Consider the following 16,607-nt stretch of genomic DNA (forward strand, 5'->3'; position numbering starts at 1 on the left):
CCCACACACATGGCCTTGTCCAGCAAAATGCTATCTTCATCTCCTTTGGTATCAGAGTCGAGAGATAGCAACCAGTCTCATTCCTCCAAGTAGAGTTCTTCATCATCAATTTTGTCAAAGAGACGGTCTCGACGAAGAGCAGCCAAGGAATTATCCGAGTCAAAGTCATCGAGGGTAATGGCAGGAGTTGGGCGTTCACAGTGATCGTTTGAGCATTGAGCAGTATCAACGGATCCATCCGAAACAGCACGTGAGGCATTATCCTGAAGAGCTCCAGTCATATCCGGAATAGAGTGTACGGTGTTATCCGGAACAGGAGCATTACTCTCCGGAACAGTGCTGCCTGTATAATCCGTAATACGTGAATACGTTAGCAACAAACAGACAGACCAGGACAGCGATTACATACCAGTCCGGCGCCGCTTGCTCGATGCATTGCTTCCTGTCGAGCTAGCCTTCCGTTTGCCAGTTGAGGTCTTCCCGGAATTAGCGATATCATTCTCGGCAGCAGTTGGTTTGTCTGAGCCTGGGGGAGGGGAGGGGCTACCGTAGAAGTAGCAATAGTCGCTTCATGATTAGTCACCAATCCGGCTCCTGTGGTGGGGACAGTAGTCAGTAGTTCACTTTCCAGAGAAGCTGCTGTCTGGAGAGGAAGCACTGAAGCTGGTAGAGGAGGTAGCTCCAGCCATCGTTGGCTTCGGCAGTAGCGTAGTAGACTCACTTCACCTTTGTATACACAGCAACAGTTAGGCACTTTCAACGCAGCAATACAAGTCGGTAGCGTACCAACGAAGTAGTCGACACCTTCAACGCCCTTTGCATCTCCCTCGGGTGGTACGTAGGTGTAGTCGACGCTCAATCCCTTCGGCCGTCTGGATTTCCAGCCTTTTTTGGTCAGCTCTCTCCAAATTTGCTTGAACGGCTTCTCCATCTTGAGAGTGTTGGTCTGTCTGGGTGGCCGCTGATTTTGGAATGGACGGCTCCCGGCCTTGTGGATTCTTATACTGTACAGTAACCCAAACCCTTTCCCGCAAAAAATCATGTCACGGGTTCGATGCTTACCCTGCCAAAGTTAATGTATACAAATACCTATATGCGGAAATAACATGACAGATTTTGCGAAGCAGAGATCCCGGAATAATAACACCTCCATAAATTGTATTCCGGATTATCCGTAATGCCGGTGTAGAAGGGTTAAAGAAGATATATATCTTTAAACACTAATTAAATCAGACAAGGAGGCCGGAAATGAGGGGTTTTCGGGGGCAGTAACCCAAATACTGTACTCAACGACGACTTGGTCACATGAAACTTTTTATTTGGATAAATTAACGTTTTTCTAAGCATAGTACGATGCCTTTAGTTTTCAAAATTTGACTCGCAAACATGGCCTAAATTTAATTGTTAAGCTGCAGCTACCAAATAATTAGTCAAGTCATCGATACAAACATATAAATAAAGAGATGGCGCGATGCGGTCTTGTCATTTGCCCTGAACCGCATTTCGCTGTTGGAAGCCATGTTTAGCTACTTGTAGACAGTTTCAGATTTAGAGGCCTGCAAATCTTCCGCTCTGTTTTGTTTTGTTGAGTGGCAACCTGCATTTCGACATTAACGAGAAAGAGCAACCCAACGACTCACACGCAGTGTGGGATGATAATCTTATAATAGAGTACCAGGATCTGGAAGATAGTTAGCCAGAGTACCAGGATCTGGCAAGGGCGATCATAATCTGGCGAGTGCTAAAAGGATTATAGCCAGAGCGTGATCAATATCTGGCGAGTCAATATCTTAAAAAACAATGAGAGACCCAGTTTAATTAAACCCGCCAGATTTCTGAAGGGTCCTCAGCGCAAAGGCCACTTCGACTGCTGTGGGTCTTTCGTGTGGGTTAAACGCCATGCAGCGTCTCGCCAGGTCGTGAAGCTCTGCAGGACACATAGAGCTGAACGTCGGCAGTAATTTACCCGAAGCTACGAGCTGAAGAATCGCGACGTCGGCCAATGGATTTCCCCCCGCGCCACGAGCATCTTCGTACGGCAACATGTGCGTGTCCAGCTCGGACATGACGACGCCAAGCGCAAAGATGTCGCTGGTTTGGTCGTAGTTCCTGTTGCCCGTGATCACTTCCGGAGCCAGCCACCGTCCAGTGCCGACGCCTCTAGTCATCGTGTCGTTAGCAGATCGCACGCGAGCCACCCCAAAGTCGCTCAGATGGCCTCGAGTGTCTTGAGACAGAAGAATGTTACGAGATTTGAGATCTCGATGCACGATCGGCGGCGTGAACGAGTGAACGTACACTAAAGCTTCAGTAACATCCGCAGAAAGCTGCAGCTTCTCAGCGTTCCAGAGCGAAGACCCCGACTTGGTCTTCTCGAGATACGTACGGAGATCTCCCTGGGCCATGTACTCGAACATGGCTTGCAAGTCGCTCTCAATGGTCCACGCAACTCCGAGCAATTGAACCACCCGCGGATGGTCCAAAGTTGCGCATAATTTGATCTCCGCAACGAAATTTTGGGTGTTTTCGAACGTCGCGTCCCCCTCTTTAAGGCGTTTGCAAGCTACGAGTCTGTTCTGGCGATATTTGGCAAGGTAGACGACTCCGAAAGCTCCTGTTCCGAGCTTCCGAATGTCCTCGATGTCATCGGGATTAACCTGCAACGACAGCAGTTCTTGGTCGTTCCAAAGCGATGCCCCACCCTTCCCAGATCGATTCGTAGGATCCGAAAACCCCGTCGTAGTTCCGAAGCCTTTGCCGTGAGCTTTACGCCGTCGGTAGCAGAAGAAGCCGACGCCAAGGACAATTGCCACGACGATAGCGCCGACGATGCCACCTACAACCGCCGCCGTGTTGCTACTGCTACCGTCACTAGACGAGTCGTCCGCATAACCTGTACTGGTGCACACAGATACGCCGCTGATCTCGACTTGCGCCGACTCCGAACAGGAAGAAACGTCGCCAAATGTGTCGATAGTAAAAGAGTCCAGACTCTGGAGGAACGAGACTTGGTTTGCTGTCAGCGCCACTCCCGTGAAGGAGTTGTGACTGAGGTTTAACACTTTTAGCTTGGGCATGCTGAAGATATTGGATGGAATGTCGGTTAGTGTGTTGCCAGACAGATCCCTGCGCAGAAAAAAAATAAGTTTAATAAACTTAAAAAAACAAAGATATAAATAAAGTTACCTACAGGTTTATCATGTTCGGAAAGTTGCCGCTGCAGGCCGTCAAGGCGTTCGTAGACAAGTTGAGCGTCTCCATCGATTCATGCAAGAACTTGACAGCGTAGTCCTTAAAGTAGTTCTGCGAGAAGTCGCTTTAAAGACATAAACTTGTCAGTGTTCGCCCTTAACAGCTAATAATATATAATATTTTTTTTTCTCACACGTGCACGACCGACGTCATGAACTCCAAATCTGCCGGATACGTGCTCAACAGACAATTGGACATCCGGAAGCTCTCAACATTCGTCGTAGGGAACGTTGACTGCGGCGGATCCACGTGAAACCCGAGATTTACCATCGTTCTATTTAAAAATAAATATCAGCATTTAGAGAAATATAGTAAAATAAGATCCAACCACGTACATATTTGTTAGCTGCGTATTCGCTGACAGGAACTGTGGGCTTAATTTCACTTGCGACACTTTTCCTCTCACTCCCCACACACTCGTCCCCCCGACAAACACTCTGTCACCATCCCAAAGTCAGCATATTCTTTCTAAATGTTAAAATAAAAAATATCCCACTTACGCCGTCGTCGTCTCTGACTGGAACGTTAGCGGTTCAATGTCCTCGAACACTAAATTGGATTCGCTAGGATGCAGCTGCGTCTCATCCGCTTCGCTCTCCAATTGCGAGTCCACTGTACTCGCCTGAGAGCTCGTCCAGCTCGCCTCCCACTTGCTCTCTACATCCCCGTAAGGAATAAAGAAGACGTATTCTGTAAACTCCACGGCCCCATTGGCGGCAAAGTCGCTGGGTCCGTTGGTAAAACACTCGAAGGCGCACGAGTCCTCGGCTGAGCCGCTGGACGAGTTCCCGTTATTGACGCACGTTCCGAAGGTGGTGGCGTTGCACGACGCATCCGCAGCGAAGGCGATGCAAGGGCGACCTTGGTAGCATTGCGAGCAGTCGGATGTCAGAGCAGTCGAGTCGCGACTACAAGCGGCGTTGGCGGTGGCTGTGAACAGCGAGAGGAAGAAGAACACCCGCATGACGGTACCAGATGGACCACACTTCCGTTTTGATTGGTGTACTCTTGTGGAGAGGGTCAGTTGAACCCAGAGGAAGTGACCGACTGGTCGAGATGGGTGAATTACTTGAAGGGTTGGAAGAGTTCGTCTGATTCACTGACAATAAACCACATACTAGGTAGGGTTTCCTATATTTTGCACAGCATTTGCTTGATTGTTGCCACAAATGAGTTCATGCACCTAATCGTACGTCGAAATAATTAGACGGATATTATAGAGCGATGTTCATGTTTGGTTTAGCTTTGGCCTTTCTTCAGTGAATCCTTGTAAAATCGGTAATATGGGTTCTTGAGGACCTCGTCGTCTTTCTTCCTCAACAAACCCAAGAATTCCCTCACATACCGCTCGTCTATTCCATTGTCTGCCCAAATGTACGCCCTCGCCATCTTTTCCACTGCAGTGGCTCTCTCGTCGATAAATCTGTCGGGACGATAATAACCCGAACCGAACAAGTTTATCATGTACCCATCATACATAGTAATGTAGCACTGATAGTACTTAAACGAATCCGATGACTGGATCGACTTCAAAACATCAATGGCTTCCTGAGCTGGCATGCCGTTCCACACTTTTTTACCGGTGATCTTTTCAAGCCCGGCCTCGTTCCACACCTTAAATGTAGAGTATTTTCTTTGGGCCTTTGCCAGTAGCTGATTTTTTTCAAGCCTGTGAGAATATTTCACCCACCGTTTGTAGTTCTTGTGCGAAGTTAGTTTTGTGCCTTGTAATCCCTCCAGCCCCAACTTCCTCTTGACATACTCGCTGGACTTGCCTAGTTCAAGCCACGTTTCAGTTTTGAAATACAGCGAGAGCTTGTCTCTCATCTGAGAGAATAAATTTGATATCGGATTCGATCTCTCATCCGCAGTCTTGGGACCGTCTTCACCAACGCCGCTGTCTTTCTCTTCTGTTGTCTCGGTAAGCCGCAGGGACCTTTCTCGTCCGACGTCGTTGCGGTCGGTAACGATGCTGTAGTCCAAAAGCGAAGCACTGACACCCCCAGGCGGTAAAAGAGCATTGGTGCCGGCAAGTAGGTAGACCACTGTCATTAGCAGAACACAGCGTAGACCCATTGCTGAATGTGTAGCAGTGACCACGATTAGTTTCACGGCGTGAATTTTAAACTGGGCGGGCTAACCCCTTGGTTCCCGGCGAAATGTATCGAAAACGAGATAAATAATGTCGTAACTTACGACATGTCCATGTCACTACTTGTTTGTATGTGGCATATGTTCGACGTGCGTATAGGTGTATAAGTTTTTGACAGGTTGCTCTCTCAGAAGTCGTAAGTTATACTACTTAGTAGCTAGCAGAAAACACTGTATGTCGTAAGTTGCCCCACATTAGAAAGTACAGCGGGAAGATCTGCTGCACATCGGGGAAAAGTGGTGCACAGAGCTGTTTTATGAATCCAGATCAGTAGAATAGACAGAACAAAAAGTACAGATACTCAAGGAAATGTGTATTACGACATGACAAGCGCCCACACTCTTTTGATGTCACGCTGGCAAGCCTACTCTTGCTCACTCTCATGTTCATCACCGCCGTCTTCCTCATCTTCACGAAGTCGCAACTCTCGACGGGTCTTCTTGTGCACACCTGCCTTCTTCCCCGGCGTCGCAAGACAACTCTCTTTCCCGGGTTGCAGGAATGTTTTGGCCGCAGTCGAAGTCGTCGTGCCAGATCTCAAAGCACGTTTTAGCTACACCCTTGTACTGACGTCGTATCTTGCTGCACAGCCAGCACTTTGCATCGTCAATAGAACAGCGTTCGCAAAAGTAAGTTGTAGCAAACAACTTCTTCTTTCGATCCGTGCGCAACAGGGCACACACCTTGCAAGATCGCTGGCGACGCTTCTGAATGCCCGTAACGGTCACCCAGTCGTCGGCCTGCTCGACAGCATGTGTCAGACGTAGTTGAGGGCGCTTCCGCTTCTGGCTGCTAGGTGTCGGTGTTGCAACAATACCAGCGAAGTCCTCCACTTTCAGCTGCAGTAATTGGTTTTGCAGGACTCCGAACCATTCTCCTCGCTTCATCACCGGCGTTCCAGCGATACGTGCAGCCTCTTTGTGCGAAATAAACGCATTTACAAGTGCCAAATCCACGAAGCCTAAAAAAAGGCTTTTGTAGTATTTCTTGAACTTCGTAGACTTCTGCAAAGAGTACTTTTGTAGGCGGAGTTGATCATGCACATCAACTCCGCCCATCTAACGTTGATAGTCGGTTACAGCCGCCGGGCAGGGCACGGTAATTGTACCAACGCGCTTGACGTTTCGTGTAATAGTCGTCTCTGTCATTGCCGAGCCTGTGCACAGGTAATGCACAGGTTTCCGGTCCCACCAGTGAAATGCAACCATATTTGGAATGGCGACAGAACGAGAAAACGTGAACATGCCTCGGGGAACGCTTGCTGGACGTGACTTGCGTTTCTCTTTGACATTTGCATCATATCCAAGCCGGTTGGTCATTATCGTGCCTATCACGGACACTTGCATGCCCAGTAGCTCGATAGCAAGTAGAATTGACGAATAGAAGCGGTCGATAACTACTGCGTGCCATGGAAGCCGGGTGTTGGGACCAAGCCATTGTCTTCAAATTTCTAACGACTGCAGCCGCACCGGTCTTATGGTCAAATGTTGAATGCTCTCCATCTCTTCTTTTGCCCGCATACAGCTCAAATCTAGTAACATACGACATAATTGATGAGAACCCAATCTAATGTCATAACTTACGACGTAAGTAAAAAAAAAAAACCTGTGGCAGTACGCGGTCCTTGAATCACACACCATAAACATTTTCGAGCCATACCGATGAGGCTTATCGGGCATGAACATTCTAGTCGTGTTTCTTTTAGAAGTAGAAGGCAGAACACCCTCGTCAAAAGTGAACACTGCCGGGAGGGTCCACGCAATCAAGAAACGATTCTGCATTGTCTCGACTACCATTCGCAACTTCCAGAGCCTGTCTCGCGTACGCTCCGCCTCGTTGTCCACAAAGTGCAAGTCGCGCAACATGTCTTGACATCGATTCCGGCCCATGAACCTTCCAAAATTACCTGCAGGAACGGCCCCATCCTCCACCATCGACCAGTGAGCGGCAAAACGTCGCTTTTGCGGGCAGAGCATGCGCGCAATCAGGAGACCTATCACGTGTAAGATCTCGTGCGTCTCGTATCCCGGCTTTGCCTTCAAACGCCGACTAATCTGCTTAACCGTCTCCTTTCTCCGATCGTGTTGCTTTGCATGAATTCTTTCTGCACGTCTGGTGACTTGCTGAAGTCCATACCGATTCGTCTCTGCAGCTATCTTGACCCATAGCGACTTGGGCATAAAGTAAAAGAATGTAAGTAGTAGAGAGTGGCAAACGTTTAGTAGCTCAGCGACCGGTCGTGCCTCTTCCATATTCAGACCAGAGTACGCTTCGACACCCTCCTCAAACTCGTGAGTGACTGGAGACCACTCCATTGAACGTAACGCGTCCTCACGTTGCTGCTTGGCTTGACTGTTGAGGGCATCACTGCCTACTTGAAGTGAGTCAATGAACGCTGCGTCCATTGGCACAGCGTCATCTTCTGATAGCTCATCCAATTCTTCAGGTACTTCACAATCATTGCCATCATCGTCATAATTGTCTTCTTCAATGTCGTCATCACTGTCTCCAGAGCTAAAGCTCTCGTAGTCACTCAGGTCTTCGTCGTCAGTCACAAAATTTACATCCTTCTTGACAGGATGACGGGGGCGTAGGACAGGACAGGTCGGCGTAGCTGGCACACGAACAGGTTGGGAAGCGTGCTTGCGTACGGGTTGGGCGTCAGGCTCACGTGTAGGTTGGGCGACGGGCACAGTGACAGGTAGGGCGGTCGGCACAGTTATAGGCTGTGCGGGCACTGGACTGTCAGGCGGGGAAGCAGCGCCAACATCCGACTGAGCGTCACTCTCGGGTCCAGATGACAGAAACTGCAGGTTTGTCGCTGCGTCTCGAAGCTCTCCGGGCGACAAATTAAAAGCCCGAGTAACTGCTGCCTGTGAAAGCTCGACTTCAGAGCTATTGCAGCTGCTTGGGGTGCCAAACAGATCATTCATGGTCTGCTGTGACAGCTCAGCACTTGTGTCGATCTGCGACGCACGTACGTCCTCTAAACAATTATCGGCGGCGTCTTTACTGGAAGTGACGGCGTCTTCAGTAGCAAAGGCAGCGGCGCTCTCGTCATCGTCGGCTACTACGTCAACAGCGACCTCATCGTCTGCAGCGTTGGCTTCCTCTGCGCTCTCCGGCTCATCCAATATTCCTGTCTCTAATGCATACGCCACCACAGCCTCCTCTCCAACTAACACCTTTGAACCATCTGCACTTACGTACTTCCCTTTAGTTTGTATCCCGGTTGGTCGCTTGTACTTCCATCCCACAGCTCGAAGTTGTCGCCAAAAGTGGCCAAAGTCAATGTTGCGCGCCACCGCAGCAACGGCGGCTGTTTTGGTTCGTTTTCCAGGCCGGATGCGAGCCATCGAGCAAATTCTGTAATGGGCTGTGGACCACTGAGTGGCAACTGGATACTTTCCCGCGTATCCCATCTTTTCCGCGCGTCCCTGATCCCTGGCTCGTTTTTGGATTTTTCTCATTTACCGGTTGAACTTTATCGATTTCAAATGACTTGATTAAAGTAAAGGATTTCCATTTTTGAGCCATTTTCTAATGTTATTCCAATTATGTCGTAAGTTACGACATAAAAAAAGAGTCATGTCGTAAGTTACGACGTCGGGAGCCAAGGGGCTAATGCTGTATATTAGCTGGTACATTATTCACAATTTATGTACCAGTCGGGCAACCCGTAATCTTCTTCGTAGCATGCACACTAAGAAATAATATCCGTGATATTAATAATAGCAAACGAAGCCTAAGTTTACACGTGACGTAGTATGATAAAGCTGTTTCGAGAGCGAGTATTTATGAATAAATTACAATGCTTTTATAACCATTCCGTAAATTCGACAAAAATACATAGATTAAGATTTGACTCAATTCCGTCTGTTATTTTTCGGCACTCGTTGCTGCACCCACCTCGTGCACATGGGACGGGACAAGACAGAATTACGACACCAAACCAGCACCCACCCGTACCCAGTTGTGACCGTCAGACACCCATCCTGTGCCCACTACAGCACCCAAATCGAAAGAGCCGGCCTAAAACTTATACACTATACACGTATATCCGAAAGATGCCAAAGAGCCGGAGTGGATCGACATCGGCAGTACCAGAGTCCGCAGAGATAGAAGCATTCTGCTGAGCAGGCTATCCCCTTCAATTACATAAGACATTATCAAGCATATAACTCAACAAACACAGTTCGATGCAACGAGTTCAGTGACAGTACCAGAGTCCGCAGAGATAGAAGCGTTCTGCTGAGCAGGTTATCCCCTTCAATTACTAAAGACATTATCAAGCATATAACTCAATAAACATAGTTCGATGCAACGAGTTCAGTGACTTAGCTACTGCTACTTCCTTGTTCTTCTATACACATGCGCAAGTAGCGGTAGCGCATGCATTGCAGAGTCTTTTTGTCGAGGTCGCCGAGCGGCTCTGACCCACAGAACATCTCAAATACCAGCAAGACATACACACCGCAATTATAGCTGTCGCACTGAACGCCAAGTCCAGGGTCGTGAGTCACCAAGCGAGCACTAGGTCTGACTCCGTCTGGCAGCATCATGATCATCTTCTGTGCCACGGCACGGACACCGATCATGTAGGAGGACGCCATCGAGTCGTAGACGTACACTCTGCCCTTCTCCAAATCCATTAGCACAGCGCACCAGTGGTTGTTGTTGCAGTTGATTGGAAACAGCACTTTCATCTTCTTCGTGACTCCAGCCAACGCCAGTTTAAAATACCTGATGTCTGTCGTTAAAGCTCCATTTGAAATCCCCATGTTAGACGGGTCGATCACTAGAACACTAGGATCCGCACCAAACAGTTTGTGTAGAATCATCTGCATGACTTGGGCGCTAAGGGTGTCCTTCGAAGCCGGGTCCACCAAGTCTGCATACTCGTTCGACAGAATTGGCAGATCTTTCAGCAGCTTAGGTATACTGGTGTCCTCCTCGACGTAGAAGCTAGAATTCCCGTGTTGCGCGAAGTCTAATCGATCAATCCAGGTTATAGCTCTTTTGATTTTCTTGACGAATTTTACTGCGGTGTGCCACTTTCTCATGAGCGATACCGTAGAGTTCGCGAACACTCCAACGCCAACAATCTCCAGCGCCAGCTGCATTTCCAACGTTCCCGGTTTTTTTGCTTGGTAGGCTGTGACCTTGGAGGTACATTTGTTAATTAATTGGATGGGGAAGATTCGCATCACTTCTTCTGGTCGCATCAGTGGTTTTGTGGGGGGGGGGGGAGCTTCGCTATCTCGTGGGCGATGGGAGGCTTCGGCTTCGTGGCGAACAGGAACTTCTTGAACTGCAGCAGCTTCTCGTGTGTCAACTTGTAAATGGGATCGCCGTCCAGTAGCTCATAAACTGTCAGTAGACTCATTTGGCGTTCGTGCATTTCCACCAAGTCATATTCCAGGACCCACAGACTTGCTTCTTCAAAGTCAAACAATTTGTTCGTTGTACAACACATAGGCTTTCTAAACGAATATAACACACAAGCAGCGTTGTATTCATTTACAGCACCTATGCCTTGTATGCGGGGTAAGACGGTAGGGTGTAATTTCCAACCAAACCGCAAAAAATGAAAATGTCAAAACCTCATCTCACACATGAAAATCAAGATGTTCGACACGATTTCGAAGAAAGTTAAATTTATACGCAGCAAGAAGCGGCTCGTGGCATCCTATTGCACTCAAAAGTCTACATCTTTTTCTTAAATGGTCTTGATCTGAGCCGTGGGCGCCTTGTATCCAGCTCCCATTGCCGTGTAGACAGTTCCGCTCGAGTTGCCTCCGTAAACGTTCTCCGCCGGCGGAGGGTTCCTCATGAGTTCCGCTCGGTACGCGTGTGAGCGCTGGATGGCCACGTACGTGACGAAGAGCTGCACGCCGAAAGAGAGCGTACCGAAGATGATGACGCCCCAGGCCCAAGAGTCAAAGTTCTTCCACTCACTCACGAGGATGAACAGGACAACGGCCGAGATGGCCTGCAGCAGTAGCATGAAGCAGTTGCCGAAGTAGTACTGCAATTGTACAGCACGATTTTCGTCAGTATTATGCCTAGAAACCCTCAAAAACGCAGCAAAGTGACACGTACGAACTGGATGAAGCTCACTTTGCTCTGGATGACAGGCTGGACAGAGCCATAGTAGCCCATGGCAGCCACGATGACGCCGAAGAGGCCCGACCACCACACGGTATACGTGAAGAAGAACGACACGAGCGTCACACCGAGTTGAAGGAGCGCAATGGCGTTGCACGGATCGCGGTTCTCATACAGGAAGCCGAACTGGTCGTTACGCTCTAGATCTGCCATTTCTGCTGCGTTGGAGGAGGCACAAGCTGCGTGAGCGTAGACAGGTGATACTAGCTCGACGAGGTGGGCAGTGTTCCAACAGGTCGCTCTCGAGCCACGTAGAAGAAGGAATGACTCGCTTCTACCGATTGGATCCTTTAAGGCGGCGTTTCGAGGAAGATACCGTTTGTGTGTGAAGCTCGTAGAAATAGATATTAGCTTTCACGGGATTCTATTTTTCCTCATAAAAAACCTTATTTTATTTTATTTTACTTGCTCGACTTGTCCTCCATGATCTATGCACAAGTGAAACAAATGTGTTAGTGAGTCTATCTACAGTATGTAGTCCTCATTGATTAATACAACCGTACCTTGTTGATCTTCTCAAGGTCGTTCGCAAGTTTGTTGCTTTGTTTCTGCTTTTTCCGACGAGTTTTTTCATCCGAGTCCACAATATCTTTACGGCCACTTAGACCAGCAGCCTTGCGACGTCTCGCAGTCTCCTCATCGTCCTCGTCATCGCTGTCTCCTCCGAGAGCGCCAACACCCTGATACTCTGCATAGTCGTCCGCTCCCCCAGTCATCTTGGCCGCTTTCTCTCTCCGTTCCTTCTCTCGTTCCATCTTCTTCTGGGTCTCCACCGCCTTCTGCAGTGTCTCCTTCCACTCTCGCTCTGCGTCTTCTTCTTTCTTCCGAGCTGCTTCTTCCTTTTCAGTGATAGCAGCACTCAGATTCGAGAAGTAACCAGCTTTCTTAACAGCCTCCTTCGTGGATTCACCAGCAGATTCATCGTCCGTACGTTGGTCCATCGGAACGTAGTCACCCACATCAGGGAAAATATCTTCGTCCTCATCAACTGCAGCTTCAACTTCTGTCTCAGGCATCTCTACATCATTCTGCTCTTCTTCAACACCATCTATCTCTTGTTTGTCACTATGATGAATAGGACTGTCTCTTTTCTTCTTTTTTCGCATTTTCTTGCCGTTTTTCTTGCTGCTCATCAGCTCTGCCACGCGGTCAATAAGCGACTCATTTACTGTCCCACTCACCACTTCATCAGGCTCAGGACAATCCTCTTTACTGCGTTGTACACTCACAGGGACACTCTCAAGCTCAGTAGGTGATAGATTGAATGTATAGTACATTCGACCGGGCAAGAACAGCTCCGACTTGACCGACGTCGTGCTCTCCGGCGTGCTCTGACACGCGTGGAAGTACACTAGTCTTCCCATTCGCGTTTTGAACGCCATCTTGCCGTCGCTCGGTCTCGCTGTCTCTAGATTGCTAGCAGTACTTATATTCCTCACTTGTTTCTGTTTCTCGGCCAGCAGCTTCTGCTTCTCACGCTTCAACTGAGAGAGTAGCGCGAAGTCCAGTCCTTTGACTAGATGCGTGTGCTCCATATCTCCACCGAGAAACTTACTCTGCTCCGTGTCTAAATGTTTGTACTCTTCGGCATCGATCATGTCTCCTGTTTCACCTCTACGTCGCTCGGCCGCTCGGTCTCGGTACTGACTGTTGGGCGGCCGAGGACCGGCTGCGTCTGCGGGCGTTGCATTCGTTGGTTTCTTGCTTTTCTTCTTCGCTTTCTTCGTAGACAGCTTCTTAATTTCAGAGAGATCCGCCTCGGATAGGTTGCGTTTGCCTCCGTAGCTGCGTTTGGCCTCGCTAGCCTCGCCGCTTGCGAGCATCTGTCGGAAGTCATCTTGGTTCATTGTGTCTTCAATGGATACCCAATAATTAATTCAGACAAATTTTGATCAAATCTGACAGAATGTTTAAAAAATCGCTCTATTGGCAGAAAACACTTTAAAGTCTTAACCAATAGTACTACTTGAATTCATCCATTGGTTGAGAGCGTCTGGGCCAGACCCTTAAAACTGGGTGGTGGGTGAGTCTGAAAGAGCTTACAAATACCAAGTGTTTCGCCACATTCACCCCGTTTTATGCTACAAATTAGCAATCCAGCACCGACAGCCTTGGAAACGTTGTCTGCGCTCCAGCCAGCATCATTTTTGCCTGGTCTACTAACTCCAGTTTTCTACTGCAAGGTGCGTTCCTCTGTCGATTGGTCTCTATAGCGCTCTGCCTCTCTAAATACAGGACAGATCGGGCTTGAAATCTATGCAATCTGCAAGAGCAGCCCCATATCCGCTGGGAGGAGCGTCGTTTTGCGAAACCTAGAAACTGATCGTATCCTGTTATTTCCAACTACAGAAATATGGCTGACGCTATCACTCTCGCGCGTGAACGCCTCGCGGCCAAGTTCGGTGACGTCCGCACGGGCGGCAAGGGTACGGTGCGCCGAAAGCGCAAAGCCGCCCACAAGACAGCCACTGCCGACGACAAGAAGCTGGGCGCGACCCTGAAGAAGCTTGGCGTGACCCCCATCCCCGGTGTGGAGGAGGTGAACCTCTTCAAGGCTGACGGCCAGGTCATCCACTTCCAGGCCCCCAAGGTGCAGGCCTCGATCGCCTCCAACACGTACGCCGTGTCGGGCTTTAACCAGACCAAGTCGCTGCAGGAGCTGCTGCCTGGCATTATCAACCAGCTGGGCCCGGACAACCTCGCCAACCTCAAGCAGATCGCCGAGTCGTACACGGCTGCCCAGAAGGCCGCCAAGGCTGCTTCGACCGCCGCTGCTGACGACGATGACGACGAGGTCCCCGACCTTGTGGACAACTTCGAGGATGTTAGCCAGCAGGATTAAGGAGATGAACGCGCGAGGAAGACGGCGACTTGCAGCTGAAGCGGAGGAGGGGACAGAGTCGTTGCCATGTCGACACTTTGTGCTTAAGACTGCGTTTCCGTCGACGCCGCCTTGGATGTCCTATAGGTTTCGCATCAAGGAGCGTTAATTTCTTAAGAGAATCTCAGTACAACTAGTACGCCAGGCATAACATCGGAGCAGTGGGAAAACTGCGCGTGTGTTTGTATTCATTTCATCTGTTGCTTCGCAAGTACTACTCGATTCCCCGGCGGCGCACACCTTGCTTCCTTCTGTGTTGCATATTCACAGGTTCAACGAAGCTAGCGATATAAGGCGAACTTTTGCTCCATTCTGCAGTAGCGACTGTTATCTACTCTTTTGTTCCTTGTACCGTGGTCGTCGCACTGCAGAACCCGTTGCTGTCGTCGCCGCCTTTAACTAAGCGCCTAAGTTACTGCTTGAGGGTCACGATGGTCTTCTTCCAGTCCTTCTCCTTGTACACGTAGCGACCACGGAATGCGCGCTTAAACTTGCCTGATTTTGGGAAATGAAGATTGTTAGCACAACAATAATAACGTTTACCATTGCTATTATAATAGACGCACCTTCGTAGTTCATGGTGTTGACCTTGGCCACGGGCAGGTCGTAAACTTTGGTCAAATACTCCTTGATCTCGTGCTTGGTGTAGTGCGGCTCCACGCGGAAGACGTACTGGTTGTCACGAAGCCGTGTGCGCGCGTTCTTACCCATGAAGGTCACCGCCATGTTGGGGAACTTGATACGATTCCACACCATCTTGCCTTACGCAGCCTGGAAGTCTCAAGTCTGCCGAGTCTAATGAGCATGTGGCTCACAGTCGCTTCTTTTCAGCCAATAAGCGAGATTGAAGGTCCTTTTCAGCAAATGAACTTCAATTTATATTTAGACCAATCGAAAGATTGTTTTTCAATTGCCACTTTTGGACAATCCAACATGGCGCGAGCTGGCAAGTGCTTCGAGTGCGTCCTGCAGGGGGAAGTTGTGCGTTGAAATGCTCAAACATTATACGATATGGCTTAAATTGCTGCTTACGACGTGGTGACTAATTATTGTGGTCATTGTCCTCGCTTTATGGACGATAACGAGCTTAGAACGTCAAGCACTTCCCTTCATTCGTCGAGCGTTTAAGTGGGCTCTGCGACGAGAGCGTGGTCAAGGTAAGCTATCACCAGCTATGATATTAGATCACATACATATCAAGACTACGCTCAAGCGCTAAGCATTTGTTGGGACGTCGTAGGAGGACATTGCATACAAGGAGTACGTTTACAACTTCGACGACAAATGTCCGCAGTACATCCACGGCGTCCCACACTACGAGGTCCGCGCACGTCATGTATTCTCTGGCTCTACAACATTCCAGGGCGAAGCTGTCGAGATGCCGTCCGACGGAGGGCAGAAGTGGTAAGCTGAAGCGAAGCCTCTATAGTGTTGCAAAATTGCACTTCGAGTCTTACGTTACTTCACCAGGGAATTGCGATACATCGGGAGATGGGAGCGCAAGAAGATGTCGGAGCACGTTGGCAGCGCTCCGCTGGGTGTTCCGTTCCGCAGCCAGATCGCTGTGTCTGTCGGTCAGAACGTGCGCTCGTTCCTCCGCACGCTTGGGTTTCGGTACGAAGCCTCTGTTCCTCACGTCTAGACAAGAAATGCTCGCTAATATGTCATCATCTGCAGCCACAGCTACAGATACATGCGTCTAGGAACGCGATGGCAGTTCCCGAACGGCATAACAATTGAAGCTACACGCATGAAGGCGGTGAGTTGCCACTTATTAGATTATACAGGTCTCTATAATTTACTTAAAAGTTTTTCTTTTTCTATATAGTTGAAAAAAGAAGATGAGAAAGACGAATACCGTCTCGTGGACCTGGAGAACCTCCGCGTTGAAGCTTTACTTGTCGAGATCTTCGCACTCACGACGGACGAGAAGATCGACGAGGCCTCTCAGAAGATCCGCCGCTTTGCAGTCGACCTGGACCCGTACTTTATTGAACGTCCATCTGAAGGCAAGGAGATCTTACACAGTACAGCCACACTGGCAGCTGAGCGTCGCAAGCGCCCGCGTCAGTAAACAACAGCTGCAACGTACGCTGTCGTCGACTAGTCCATCTGAATTGCATTATTTGGATAATGCTAAAGAAAAATTAAAAA

At 49.1% G+C, this 16,607-nt stretch overlaps 8 protein-coding genes across 8 annotated transcripts; 2 read left to right on the forward strand and 6 right to left on the reverse strand.

The window, feature by feature from the left end:
• Window positions 1-1,814: 1,814 nt before the first annotated feature.
• PITG_09620 (protein kinase) lies at window positions 1,815-2,168 on the reverse strand (the record flags this gene model as incomplete). Its single annotated transcript, XM_002903194.1, has 1 exon — window positions 1,815-2,168. The coding sequence occupies one exon, from the start codon at window positions 2,166-2,168 to the stop codon at window positions 1,815-1,817; it is 354 nt and encodes a 117-aa protein (XP_002903240.1).
• A 1,382-nt stretch (window positions 2,169-3,550) lies between these two features.
• Window positions 3,551-4,271, reverse strand: PITG_09621 (protein kinase; the record flags this gene model as incomplete). Its single annotated transcript, XM_002903195.1, has 2 exons — window positions 3,551-3,689; window positions 3,753-4,271. The coding sequence occupies 2 exons, from the start codon at window positions 4,214-4,216 to the stop codon at window positions 3,551-3,553; spliced, it is 603 nt and encodes a 200-aa protein (XP_002903241.1).
• A 220-nt stretch (window positions 4,272-4,491) lies between these two features.
• PITG_09622 (secreted RxLR effector peptide protein, putative) lies at window positions 4,492-5,328 on the reverse strand (the record flags this gene model as incomplete). Its single annotated transcript, XM_002903196.2, has 1 exon — window positions 4,492-5,328. The coding sequence occupies one exon, from the start codon at window positions 5,326-5,328 to the stop codon at window positions 4,492-4,494; it is 837 nt and encodes a 278-aa protein (XP_002903242.1).
• Window positions 5,329-11,123: 5,795 nt separating this feature from the next.
• Window positions 11,124-11,725, reverse strand: PITG_09624 (uncharacterized protein; the record flags this gene model as incomplete). The annotated part of the gene is made up of 2 exons (XM_002903197.1): window positions 11,124-11,432; window positions 11,507-11,725. The coding sequence occupies 2 exons, from the start codon at window positions 11,723-11,725 to the stop codon at window positions 11,124-11,126; spliced, it is 528 nt and encodes a 175-aa protein (XP_002903243.1).
• A 335-nt stretch (window positions 11,726-12,060) lies between these two features.
• On the reverse strand, window positions 12,061-13,419 carry PITG_09625 (uncharacterized protein; the record flags this gene model as incomplete). Its single annotated transcript, XM_002903198.1, has 3 exons — window positions 12,061-12,204; window positions 12,250-12,954; window positions 13,012-13,419. 3 exons carry the CDS (start codon window positions 13,417-13,419, stop codon window positions 12,061-12,063), a joined length of 1,257 nt encoding a protein of 418 aa, XP_002903244.1.
• Window positions 13,420-13,716: 297 nt separating this feature from the next.
• On the forward strand, window positions 13,717-14,604 carry PITG_09626 (transcription factor BTF3-like protein; the record flags this gene model as incomplete). The annotated part of the gene is made up of 2 exons (XM_002903199.1): window positions 13,717-13,755; window positions 13,922-14,604. One exon carries the CDS (start codon window positions 13,926-13,928, stop codon window positions 14,412-14,414), a length of 489 nt encoding a protein of 162 aa, XP_002903245.1.
• Window positions 14,252-15,209, reverse strand: PITG_09627 (ribosomal protein L23, putative; the record flags this gene model as incomplete). Its single annotated transcript, XM_002903200.1, has 2 exons — window positions 14,252-14,948; window positions 15,020-15,209. 2 exons carry the CDS (start codon window positions 15,207-15,209, stop codon window positions 14,866-14,868), a joined length of 273 nt encoding a protein of 90 aa, XP_002903246.1.
• A 177-nt stretch (window positions 15,210-15,386) lies between these two features.
• On the forward strand, window positions 15,387-16,527 carry PITG_09628 (uncharacterized protein; the record flags this gene model as incomplete). Its single annotated transcript, XM_002903201.1, has 6 exons — window positions 15,387-15,434; window positions 15,545-15,610; window positions 15,694-15,857; window positions 15,924-16,067; window positions 16,131-16,216; window positions 16,292-16,527. The coding sequence occupies 6 exons, from the start codon at window positions 15,387-15,389 to the stop codon at window positions 16,525-16,527; spliced, it is 744 nt and encodes a 247-aa protein (XP_002903247.1).
• Between the last annotated feature and the right edge of the window lie 80 nt (window positions 16,528-16,607).

This window comes from Phytophthora infestans, genomic scaffold (assembly GCF_000142945.1).
Source record: "Phytophthora infestans T30-4 supercont1.15 genomic scaffold, whole genome shotgun sequence".
Lineage (NCBI taxonomy): Eukaryota > Oomycota > Peronosporomycetes > Peronosporales > Peronosporaceae > Phytophthora > Phytophthora infestans.